This window comes from Odontomachus brunneus, unplaced genomic scaffold (genome assembly GCF_010583005.1).
Source record: "Odontomachus brunneus isolate Ranch 3 - 2012 unplaced genomic scaffold, Obru_v1 Obru_scaffold_049, whole genome shotgun sequence".
In the NCBI taxonomy this organism is placed as follows: domain Eukaryota; kingdom Metazoa; phylum Arthropoda; class Insecta; order Hymenoptera; family Formicidae; genus Odontomachus; species Odontomachus brunneus.
In genome coordinates, this window is record NW_022639499.1 from 2187242 (window position 1) to 2200969 (window position 13728).

Below are 13728 nucleotides of genomic sequence, written 5' to 3' on the forward strand. Positions count from 1 at the left end.
GAGAGAGAGAGAGAGAGAGAGAGGGTGGAGAGATTAGCGCGGGGTTAAATAAACGCGAGCTTTGAAAGCGATCTTATCGGGACACGTGTTTATCGAATTTCCATCGGACGCGGCCCAGCGCCGGCGCGGGATCAGATCAGGAGTAACGTCCGCGTAATTAATTCGTCTTTAATTGGTAAATTGTCAAGTGCAAGCGGTAGCTACCGGAAAAACGAACGTAATAGGTGAGGGAACGCCGTAGGCTGACGCGCGCGTTTCAGCTTCACGTGGCTGTATTTGCTCCACGTTGAACGTCCAAGAGAGTAGGACGGTCGAGTGTCCTCCGGTGCGCGGAATTAGAGGACAAACTGCGAGGTCTTGCGTTTGTTCCAAAGACAAACGGCTGTGTTCGCAGCGCGGGCTTAGCGGTATACGCGTTTACCGTCCGATTCGGGTCGCTTGTTTGTATATGAACGGTACTTCATCTTGGGAATTTTAGACATCGGCACAAGAATGTCTGGGAGGAAGCATTGTAGGGGAGGATCTAATTAGCGGTACACAGAGAGAAAAGCATTCTACTGCGAGGAAAAGCGATTGCTCCGTTTACTTACTTACTTACTTTCTTTCTTTCAAGTAATGGTTACCCTCAACAAAGAATATTTTCTTGACGATTGTCTTAAGTTGTGCGCGGGAAGGATATTATAGTTTGCATTCATTTAAATTATTTTTAATTTTATTATATTTTTAGTGGTTCAGAGAAACAGACTGTTAAGATCTATTATGACTGTGTAAGATCTATTTTGTTAAGAAACATAGGAAATTTCACTGGAAATATGGCAAATGTTTTAACAAGACATTTTAGTTCTTGAAATATAAATAGCACATATGGAATGGAATAATAATGAATTATTGTAGAATGTCGATCTATTCCTCGGTTATAAAATCCTATAGTAATCTTTATTATAAAATTCCGTGCACTCATTACAAATTTGGCAAAAGCTCTCTCTTTCTCTCTCTCTCTCTCGCTCTCTCTCACACACACACACACGCACGCACACTCTCTCTCTCTCTCTCTCTCTCTCTCTCTCTCTCTCTCTCTCTCTCTTATTGTCATGTATTCAAAAGAATTCATCTTCATAAATATATCATAAAACTTTATCGAAAAATAAGTTAGTTCGACTATATGTGGTAACAAAACGACGAATATTTGTCCTAATTTCACATTCTTGATGTTAAACCTACCAGGATTCAGAATGTATTTTGAACTAATGCTTATGATGAACTTATGATTTGCTTATTTGCGAATATATAAATTTAAATTGTAAAAAATTTGTGTAAAATTCCATGTAATTATGAGACCAAATATTATAGTTGTAAATTCATACACGTATCAAGATGTGTCTTTCGTCTATATAAATATATTTTTATGCGATAATTACGTATGTAAATTTACATCTATAATAATTGACCTCAAAACAACCCACTATAATAGATGTAATTTTACACAAATATTTTACAGTGTATGAAGTACTTGAAATAAATAACATTCACTTAAATACAACATGTATTTTTCTATGCGTAAGAGAAAAGTTGCAATATTCTGCTCTACTGCCGTTTGTCTTTCCCTCTAATTACCACTGCATTTCTAATTTCCGATTTATCAATCCGACGATCGGATTGATCGATTCGATTTTACTGCCACTTGAGTGAAGTGATAATAACAAGTGTGAAAGACACCGACTCGGCACGTCGCGACAAGCACCGATGGTATGCATCGAAAAACGAGGAGATTATTCATTAATAAAGTACACTCACGATATCTCCTGACGAACGCACATTGTTACTTTCAGCACTTCTGGCACTCATTTCCATACGAGACTCACCTGTGACAGACAACAGACGCGTAAATTGTGGAGAGATGTTGATACTCAGCGAACTCAAAACCCCCCCTATACGGATTTTCACTTAAATAGGTCAAAATTTCAAATTTTCGGGCCGACATATTGGTCCGTCATCTTGAATGTTGAAATCCAACACAACTTTTTTTTTCACTTTTTAACAAATTTCGACGTTTTACCCTAATTTAGATAGTTTTTGAAAGCCTATCCTTAGCGGTTTTCTCTTGGGCCTTAATAGGTTAATAAGATACTCAGGATATCTCCTGACGATCGCACATCGCTAGTTTCGACGCTCCCGACACTCATTTCTGCAGGAGACTCACTTTCGGCGGTTGCCCGACGCGAGAAGATCGAACACAACCGCAAAATGGATGACGTACGCCGAAAATGCGCGCGATCGTGTCGCGCTGCTACAACAACGCCCTCGGTCGGTCAGTTCCGCAACTGCCTTACCATTCGATAAATCGATTCACGTGATGGTTTGATCTGTTCGATAGATCGATGATTGACTGAATATTTCGACTAGCACATTCGTTTCTAACTACTCGCGTTTCTTATATTAATCAATATTTACCAGAAAACACGTTCTTACACGTTTGTTGTATCGTAAGTTAAGTCTCGTGCAAAAATAAGTATCGGGAGTGTCTAAAACAGCGATGTGCGATCATCGGGACGGGTCGTAAGTATATTATGTGGGAGTAATTTTTCCGGTTTGCAGTATACGATGTTTGTCTTGACGTGTCGAGTCGACATTTCTCACATTTGTTCACTCAAATAATAGTAGAATCGAATTGAATTTGTTAGAAATTGCCGTGACGAATAGTTGAGGATGTTAATTTAAAAATTGTTTCTGTTGGTTACTTTTCTACATAAAATTGGAAAAAAGAGATTTGTATGGGACAAAAATTATTATTAAATAAAAAATTAATTAAAAATAGGATGAAAAAGTAGAAACACAGTGTGTCATACAGCCATTCAATTCCACAGGGAAAGCTGGAGATACTGCGACATGTCGTTGAATTTTTAAAAAGAAAAAGAGAAATAATATTGGAATCGAACGACTGTCAGTTTTGTGAATCGGGATTTAAAATTACTAATCAGAGGGATAGATACACGTCACATCAGAGGGATAGATATCGTTTTAAAAGTATGTGGCCTAATGTAGAGATAGCGCGAGTTTGACCAAATCTTTATCTTTATCATCTATAATCATTTCGGTGCCATCCTTTATTGGATCAAATATGACAATATAAAGTGATCTGTCGACTAGTCTTAACAGCGCGCCAAAGTCAATCCTGCAATCAATAAGTCCCTCGTTTGACCACGCTAAAGCAAAGACTAAACAGTCTCATTGTTTCTCGCACCTTTCATGATTTCACCGCAATTTGAAGGATTTTTAGTATTGATTTATGACCGTCCGTGTGAAATCAGTATCTACCATTTCACTCTAAAAACAAGGCAACAGCAATTTATCGGTATACAATTTTAATTTACATAAAATTAACTTTTTAATTGAAGCTTTCCAAATGTAAAGCGTGTAACATGACGGTTGCGGGGACAATTGTGTATGTGTACAGAAATGATTGGTACAAATTTTAACGAAATAACAACGGGCTTGTTATTCAATCTTTATTTTATATATATTTCTTTCTTTCTCTTTCTCTCTTTCTATTCCCTTCCCCTGTTGTATCGTTCAATCATAGCAGAAGCAACATATCATGCGTCCCTTTCTCGCGCCCGCGCGCGCGTCGTGCAATCGCAGCTGCGATCGCCTCAGTTTACACGAATCAGTCGTGAAACCGTGATCGCAATTTTTAATGTTTACCCTTCGCCCCTATGAGAGCGTGGACCGCGCAGTTTCCTGATTGCCGCCGTGCGAGGTGGGGGCGAGCGGAGGCGCCAGGAATTCAATCGGCAACGGGAATATGATCGTCGAGTTCCTCTCGCCGCACACATTGTTTAGGGTTTGCAGGTATCGCAGCTGTCGGCACACACAAGAATTCCAAATGTGACGCAACTTTTTGCCTCCTATTATCTTTCAATTATTACACTCGCGCCCACATGCGACCAACAGTTCCCGTTTAATTGGAGTCACAAGTGCACACGGAGAATGCCGTGTGTTGTTAATAAATACACAGCAAATAGCCAAATAAAGCTTCGCGTTTCGCACGTTTGTCCCTTCCATCCCTTCCCTTTTGTACAGCGTACGTACATTGAGGCAATGATTCTCTGGGAAACTCTTTTGAAAAAAAAAAAAAAAACGTTCTATGGAGGTGGCGCTTGTTAATTAAGTGAATTAAACGTGACCCTCCCGTGATCGCGAATCGGCGCGATTGTTCAACGACAAATACAGAGTAACTGTGATGAATACTCGATTATAAATTATTAATATTATACAATTATTAATATAATATAATTTCGTGAAACGAGAGCGATTGTCGCGCGGTTATCAAATTAAAGCTCAAATTAAAACAGAGCTGGGTGGAGGACGGAAGAAAGCAAAGGAGGCGAAGAGAACAACGAAGTGTAACACGCGCGAATGTGTATCGTACAGCAGCGTATATGACTCGATAATTAGCATCGTGTCGTGCCGGATGACGGAGAAACGGGATGGGGAGTGAGGGAGGCAGGCAGGCAGGCAGGGAGAGAGAGAGAAAGAGGGAGGGCGGGGAGACGAGATACGAAACGCGAGCAGGCGCGCGTACCTGCAGGGCGACGGGACTCGTGGAAATGACGTCGCCGGCCTCTTTCAGGGAATGGGAAGCTCGCATTTCTCCTTCCGCCGCAATCACTTTGGCCCTCGCCTCCCTCGCAGCTTCCGCCTCCGTGGCCATGGCTCGTTGGAGCTGCACCGGAAGTCGGACATCCTTTCTGAAGCAGAGGCATCCGTTAGATATCCGTTTCGGACGCGGACGTGGGCAGCTGCGGGGAACGCGAGTTCATGGATGGGCATGCGAGCGGCCTCGAAACTGTTAGGGATCGTCTGAAACGTGTTCGCAGTTACGTTTTGAAATAGTAAACACTAGTCTGCGATAGGGATGGGCGATGTTTGTCGTTTAATCGAAATAACCGATAGTTTCCTTTTTCAGTCGTTCCATGTTTTCAGTCCATTATATTTTCGTTTGATTAATCGATTTTTTTCTTTCAACATTGGCAAACTGATTTTCCTGTTTGCGCTTGTCCATGGACAGCGTTTTTACAGTTTGACTTTATATTTAACCCTAGAACCATAAACACAAAAAATTACGTAAAACTTAAACATGGGTAAATTTTACCTAGCATTTTCATTTGCTTGTAACTTTCGGGAAATTGATCAAAATTCAAAATCCTGTTTTTCTTTTAATCGGTATAGAAAACTTCGAGGAATACGAATCTATTAATGTTTTCACAACTCAAGAGTTGAAAAAAGTTATAATAAAAAACAAAACATATGTCTTTAGAAACGGTGACGTTTGAAAAGTTGATCTAGTTAAATTTTATACATGTTTAAGATTTCAAAAGTTTAAGACCGCCATTATTTCATCTTCAAAAGTTTCGTAGCTAAAAAGATAATCAGTACAGTGTCTTAAGGGGATGCTGAAGCTGAAAACTTTACTTACAGAATACTCATATTTTCTGCAAAGCTTGTATTGGTTGCACAGAATTACAAATGCTTTTACGAATTTTACGTACAGAAATAAATAGGAGCATTGCTCAATATGTAAGGGAAACGAAAAAAATTTTAATATAAAAACTGTCAGCGTAATATTTGTCTGATCCGAAAGTTCCACAGCTTTTGCATACCGAAAGTGTGAATACTCAAAACAGAAAAATTTTAAAGAACATTGCTGTACCTTCACATCTGAATTCAGAAGCTTAAGAATATCAGAAAAGTTTGCAGAAAGATTTTTGGACATGGCTTTTAGATTTTTAGATATTTTAGATGTGTGGTTTTAGATTTTTTGCTGAATATGATAAAACAAAGCAACACATAAGTTCTGTATGTACAAAAAATATGAAAAGGATAGCGTGATTGTGTTGATCGTCTCTGCGTTATCGACATTGTCCAAGTTTATCATCAACTTCAGCATCCTCTTAACATAAACTTAAAAGGATCTTAATTATAAGATTTAAATGCCAATAGGCCTATTCTGTAACTTTTAATAACGTTATCTTATAACTTTTATCGTTATAGTTAAATTGTCGTTACACAGGTATAATATATGGTAGAAAAAATGCACGATACATCATGCTACACTGATGTGTTAAATTTAACATTTCATGTGTCCCAAATCAATCACTCTCATTTATGTGTAAATTTAACACAAAACAAATGTGATAAAAAGTAATACGCATAATATGTAAAAAATTAACACAAGAATTTACACTTGAATACCATCAGGAGTCACAGTTTGTGTTAAAGTGATATATGTATAATGTTAAATTAACTAAAATAAAACGTTACTTTAACATTTGAGAGAAGTATTAATCTTTTTGAAGTATTAATCTGGTTTTGATAAAATGATAATGTTAAATTGACATAATCTATGTCTGACATATTAAATATGTCAATTTAATACAACTTATGATTCCTAACGGTATTCAAGTGTTAAATTCTTGTGTTAATTTTTTTCATATTATGCGTGTTACTTTTTAATACATTTGTTTTGTGTTAAGTTTACACATAAATGAGTGGATGATTTGGGACACATGAAATGTTAAATTTAACACATTTCACACAGTTTTTACAGTATAGTAACATTAGAGTTAGGAAGTTGCAGAATAGGCCCACAGTAGGTCCATTATAATTTTTAACAATATTATTATCGTTATTGTTACGTAAGTATCGTTACGCAAATATAATACATGGCAGAAAAGAAACGCAACGACATTAAACGACGAAAGAAATTTTAAGATTTAAAACTAAAATTATTTTTTCTTAGCAAGATAAAACGCGATTAATCGAAAATCCAACTTTTATTTTAGTAAAATATGATCGATACTTCAATTTTTTTCATTTAATAAAATAATGTTCGTTTTCAAAAATAAACTTTTTGTTATTGTGTGTGTCGCGAACGTTAGATGTTGTGATTGTCATTATTTTTGTTATGCAGATATCTCTAAGTTTTTAAAATCTTGCGTTCGTAACGAAAAATGTATTTTTTTCGGCCGTTGCCGTTCGATCTTTTGCTAAATAAAATAAACAGAATTTAAGAATAATCGAATCTTCTTGATAAATTCGAATCTTCTTGATATCTTCTTGATTATTCTACGATATTTTTCATAAGATATCATATACGAAGTCGTCATTTTGTTTAATTTGATAGTTCTAATGTTAAACCGCGTAAATTGTCAAGTGCGCTTGCGAATTCGCAAAATAATCTTAAAAATCTGATATCGAACATTTCGCACTTCCGCTTCAAAATTTAATAAAACGGTCCCTTTTTAATGAAACATTCTTACTCTAACGTTATCAAGGCCTGTCCGATACGTGGTAATTAATTTCCACCGGACTATACACGTTATAGAAATTCGATAAATGTTATTTATACACATTGTAATCACTACTCTCCGTGTACACGGTGATCCGTATACACGTGCCGTCGCTATTAAGTGTCCGCGGCGAGTTCATCGCGCCATGACATACGAACGCAAAGAGTTAATATCGAAGTAGTAATACATTGCCATGTCGTTACGTGCGCGCGCCTGCTTCGTAATATATCGCAGTAATCTAATTATTCCTTAATAACTCTCCGTCGGTGTATATGTGAGCGTATCGATTCATTCTACTCGACTGCGAAATTTTACCGGTCGCGTGGCGAGCGGACAAATGAACGAATCAACGAGCGAGCGAGTGAACGAACGAACGGTCATCGACCTGTTTTGCGCGCGAACGCGGATTCGGCGGACATTTAAATTTTAAATCGCGCCACGCGCGCACGTACTTCTTTTTTCTCTCTTCCTCCTCCTTCTCTTTCCACCCCCGCCGGCCGAGATATATTTTCGTTAGCGCATTACTTTTATTGGGTCACTGTCGCGCGCACGCGCGCTACGTTCACTTTACTTCGATGATAATTACATGAATCCACTTCTCTACGGACTCTTGACTGCTTGACGTGTGACGCGTTTAAGATTGAGCTTCGCGGTCTCCTCCCTGCAGAAGGCTATCTTCGTCTAATGAGCTCAATCACCTGTGCGGGTTGAAACGTCCATTAGCACTCTGCTATTTTTCGGCACTCTTGCGTGAGTTTTATCAAATATTAATGCATGTGGAAATTTTCTAATTATCAATTTTTTTTTTAATCACTATACACATTAATCTATATATATATATATAAGATAAAATATCTGTTTGTGTATTTCCTATTAACTTCTAAATATATTTTCTTATATAAATACATATTAACTTCTAAATATAAACTTCCAAACCCTTTGACCGATTTGAACCAAATTTTGCATAGTTACGCTCTACAACCGGGAAATATAGGCAATTATGAAACCTGGACACCCTACCCTCTGCCTCTGATCTCGTCCTCTTGATACTTTGTGATAACCCGGGCAACGCCGAGTAGTTTAAGTTAGTTTCTAATAATATCCACACAAGAGCGCCGAAAATTGGCAGAGTGCCGGCTACAGGACGTTTTAGTCTATTCTCAAAGAGGAAAACATGCACCGCCAAAAAAAAAGTTAGTACTTACTATCCATACAGCACAAAATCTCCTGGGAACGTCCCACAGATGTTCTGAGGACGTAGAAACGTCCAGAACGTTCTCAGAACGTACTCTGGACGTCTCCTGGATATTTGTGCTGTTAGGGTATAGATCATAATCACGAAAAAAATGTTTTACTATTTACTATAGACTATAATCACACATAGAAAAATAATTATTATAAATTATTACAAGAAAAATATTTTTTTTATTAAATTTTATTGTAGTGTTGGTGATAATAGCTTAATATGCATGTTACTGCTACTATTTTATTGGAAAGAATATAGTTGAATAGAGCTGAAAATAATTATAACTTTAGTTGGATCAATCACTTTTTTCTTGCCCAATTTTCTTGATCAATTTGCCCAAAGCGCTTAATTTGAATTCATCTGCCCACTTATCTATCGTTTCCTATTTCAGATCGCTCGTACGTTTGTACTCTCAAACGACCCCTTCAAATTTTCATACGACCGGTAAAACTTTTCAAGACTTCAGGCACTTCAGCTCAATAATAGATAATCACTGGGATACATTCCGTGATCACACGCTCTACTGCAAAATTTGATAGAGAGAGCGAGAAAGAAAAACCACTATCTCATAAAATATATTTTAAAAAATCACAGTGTGAATCTGCTTCTCTCAGTGGAAACAAATATTTTCTTTACACATACATACATACATATATACATACATACGCGTTCAAAACGACGCATCTCGATTTCTGTGTTTCTCACTCTTTCTCTCTCTTCTTCTCTCCCGTTAGTCTAAGTAATCAACAAATTAATTACTGAAATGGGTAAGTTGCAACGAGGGATGCGGGGGGGACAGTGAAAATATAACAGCCGCACCGCTCTCGCAAGCGCGACGCGCTAAAATATCGAGGTAAAATATTCACATCTCGACCCGCTCGACTTTGACTCCCCAAGGATCCGTTGCCTCGTCCAGGGCGGTCTGCATAGTGTGGGAAATGGTCTCTCGCTCCGACAGGATCTCGGCGAGATTCCTCGTGCCAAGGACCGTTCGCAGCGTACTCGCGGCCAGTAACCGCGTCGAATGGCTGGAAAAGTAAGTGAAGAGGGTGACGCGCACGGGCTGACTCGCCGGGGCGGCGAACCATGAACGAGCCGGCGCTGGGTAGCGCTATTAAACCCCCACGGAACGGACGCCGGACGTCGACACGCTGTCGACCATTTCTCGTGATTTTTAACGGACCAGAAGTACCAGCTACGCGCGACGACCCCCACGACGTCACTGTGTGAAAGCGCTATTACGGTGTCGTAACATGCGCGCGCGCGGGCTCTTGTCGCTGACGAGCTAACGCGCGTGTTAACGCCTTTATTACCGCGTGATGACAGATAACGGTCAAATATGAGAGTGTCTGAAAGCGCAATGGGGAAACATTAGGAGGCCACACCGTTTCCGCGCCAATTGTTACTGGCTTTCACGTGTTGCGCTACTTCACGTCGTGCTCTCTGGACTCCTCCGAGCGAAACTCCACGGGACCCGAGCGACGAACGAGTCACTCGAATACCAGGGACTTTTCACCCAAAGTGTATCTTTCGCTCTCCATCGTCCAGTGAACATTTCTAAGTTAAAGAGGAAATATCTTCTAAGTTAAAGAGGAAACCTAAGATACTCTCCTCGCATAGTCTCACAGCAATGAATTTATTCTAGTCGATTGAAACATTCCCCGACTAAAAATTTACCATTTGCCATGGTCCTCATCAGGTTGATCTTAATCAACGATCTGTCTTGTATGGATGCTGATATCGGGACCCGATAACTCATGTGATAATAACAGTCTGATACTCGGAATCTTATTGATAAGGATTATTAATGATTGTTAGGACCAGATAACATCATTATTATACAAACCAGATTGGACTCAACCAAATCAGAATCATCATTAGGAGAAAAAATATTTAGAAAACTTTACGAAGTCTGAAGTATCATACTCGAAACGAGTGAAAAGTGATGATATTTTTATTCGAAGTGATAGTGAGTGAGACACTTCAAAAAGAAGATTTAATTTTATTCTTAATATAATCCTTTTATATATAAACAAAAGAATTTTAAAACCAAAAGAAACATTTTAAGTGCAATATTTTTAAAATTAGAAGAATGTGCTTTATCTACACGTCTTGTTCTTGAGAGAAATTTCTTCTAGTAAGAGAGCATTCTATTTCAAGTAAACATTAAAAAAAAAAAAAGAAGTTGAAATAGCATATTTAGTATATTGAAAAAAAAATTAAAGAAATTAAAAATATTTATTCGATGGTTATTAATAACGTATTTATTTATATAAATTATTAATATAAAATTTTCGTCAAATTAGAAAATTTTCTTAAAAGTTTGGCTTTTCATGAAAGCGATTTTTTATTCTACTTAAATAAAAGGATTTAAATTTAAATAAATGTATATTATAAATACCAACCGAATGAAATTTTTTTAAATTTTTTTAGATATTTTTTTCTTTACAGTGTAGAATGAGTTTCTAGTTGGGTCGTTAAATTAAGAAGAGTTTGACCTTTCGAGCCCTGATCTACCAGAGCAGCATCGCATACTTGATTTCCTAGGTGAAAAAATTACATTTTTAAGAGTCTTCTTCTTTTCAAGTCACTTTTTCCACAAATTATCCCATAAACCGTTAGAACTAACGTCAATATGCGTGTTGTTAACACTAAAGATATTTCAAATTCCGTAAATTATACCTGTTTCAAAGATCTAGAATAAATATCCCGCGACAGCAGGATAACGTGTTCAAAGAGTTAAATATTCTCTTTAGTGACTCCGAGTGGTGGTATATTCGCTATAGCCTCGAGTAAATTTTCATTTGTTTCGAGTGCAATTTCGCTCGGAGGAGTTTTGAAAGTACCTTGCGCCATACACGAATACATCGCGTATCATGTTTATTACGTTGCATCAATTAATTCCACACGGCATCGCGCTTTCAACGGTGCGCCTCATTTGAGCCGCGCACTGGCAGAAATAATAACCCGTGAATCATTCCGTTGCAACGAAGTTCGTAAGTAGCGCAAAGCTCGTTGCCGCGGTTCGCCGTTGCGGGACCATAAAAACCCTTAACGTCCCTGCAATCAGCTTACTTTCATTGTACCGTCGTACCGCCTCGGATACTCCCGACGGCCGCGAACAGAAGCGGAGATTACAGCAAGCGAACGGTGATGGCCGCGAAACCGGAAAAAAGGCGCGCGCAATCAAGTATTTAAATGTCGTGTCGGTCCCACGACGAGAGGAGGAAGACGCGACGTGTAGCCGAAGGAAAAACTCGCGGGATAAAACGTTTCCGCGGACAGCTGCGGAAATAAATTCGAGCGAAAGACGTAACTCGAGGATGAAGCGAGGATCGATGGTTGAGACGTGGAATAAAATAATTGACAGTGTGACAAGTCGACGAATCGATAGTCAGTCGTACGTACGTATACAGATAGTGCGTAATTTTATTAAAAATCCAAAATCTCACACAGAGAAAAATTCATTGAATTAAAGTGACAATAGCATAATTAATCCTCCTTGTCTCATATGATTTTCTACAGCCAGAATTCAGATAAATCGATTGAAATTTCCCTTGACTAAAATAATCGGCAAGTCAATGATCAAAATTAATCAATCATCATATATATAATCACGAATAATTTAATTGACTGATGAAATTAATAATTAATTAGTGGATAATTAATCAAATAAAGGTTTGATTAATAATTAGTTTTTTACTAATCATTTGAATTATTTGTAATTATATTTGCGACTCAAATAATTACAATAATCGGCAAATTAAATGATTACAATAATCGGCAAATCAATAACGACAATTAATCAATCCTCATATATGTAATCACTAGTAATTTAATCTCGAATGTTGAAATTAATTATTAATTAGTAATTAATTAACATAATCAAGCGAGTCAAACTTTGATTAATTGGATTAATTATTTGAATTATTTGTGATTATATACCTGTGGTAAAAATATTAGCTAAAATATTCAGTAAATTAACAATAAAAATTAATCAAGCGTTATATATATATATAATTACGAATATTTTAATCAATTGATAAAAATTAATTAATAATCAGTGTATAATCAATCACGTACAAAGTTCCATACATAATTAATTTCATCGATTGATGAAATGATCGATCGACGAAATTACTTGTAATTTTATGTGGGACGATTGGTTAATCGTGATTATTAATTCGTCAATTGTTTAGTCAAAGAAAATATTAATCGATTAATGCTCGACATTGTCAACAACTCGTGCTTGATCTGTAAGACTGACTTTTAAATCATGAAAGTACAATATATTATAAGTTTGTTTTTGGTATGAGATCTTCTAATTAACACGCTCACGCATGATAACGCTTATGGTTTTGAGAAAATATAGAATTAGTGTCTCGTCGCTCTCAGGAGACCGACAAGCGAGTTCAGGGAACTGAAATGCGTTTTGGTTGAAGGAAATCGAATTTCTTCTTATAAACCAGCTTCTGGGGTTCTTAACAGACAGAAATTCTATTTTCTTCAGCTAAAACTGACTTAGTCATGTCACTGTCACGTTAATTCAATCTTTCTTCTCCGTGTGAACGTGTTTTTTCACGCGACATCTCTCCACGTTCGCGTCACTGTCATAATTTTTTTCGTGTCTCATTTCGGACAAGTTCTCGCGACATCGTTGTTTCGTCGTACCTGTAGTTTGCGATTTTAATCACGGCGTTCAAGGGCTCCTGGATGCGGTAGTAGACGACCGCGTCAACGCTCACGGTTACAGAATCTTTGGTAAGCACTTCCTGCGGCGGCACGTCGAAAGATACTGTCCTGAGATCGACGCGCACGCAGTGATCGATGCACGGCATGACGACGAATGTGCCTGAGATGAATCCAGTGTTGGGCATTAGTCAGTTAAAATTCTTTTCGACTGAAATAATCAACCACTTTATAATTAAAATTAATCGATTCTCATATATGTAGTCACGAATAATTTAATCGATCGATGAGATGGATTATTAATCAGTATATAATCAATTACATCAAAGCTTGATTAATAATTTATTTCATCAATCAGTGAAATTATTTGTGACTATATATATATATATATATATATATATATATATATATATATATATATATATATATATATATATATATATA

At 37.3% G+C, this 13728-nt stretch overlaps 1 protein-coding gene across 3 annotated transcripts in view; it reads right to left on the bottom strand.

The window, feature by feature from the left end:
- Positions 1–532: 532 nt before the first annotated feature.
- The window catches only part of LOC116845125 (erythrocyte band 7 integral membrane protein-like), a 17377-nt gene continuing 4181 nt past the window's right edge, over positions 533–13728 (bottom strand). For all 3 annotated transcript variants that reach the window (XM_032817480.1, XM_032817478.1, XM_032817477.1), the window contains exons 3-6: positions 13267–13447; positions 9462–9623; positions 4583–4748; positions 533–3858 (exon numbers count right to left, since the gene is read on the bottom strand). In XM_032817480.1, coding sequence (XP_032673371.1) covers positions 3712–3858; positions 4583–4748; positions 9462–9623; positions 13267–13447 — 656 coding nt within the window. In that variant the 3' untranslated portion in view covers positions 533–3711. The remainder of the gene's footprint in view (positions 3859–4582; positions 4749–9461; positions 9624–13266; positions 13448–13728) is intronic.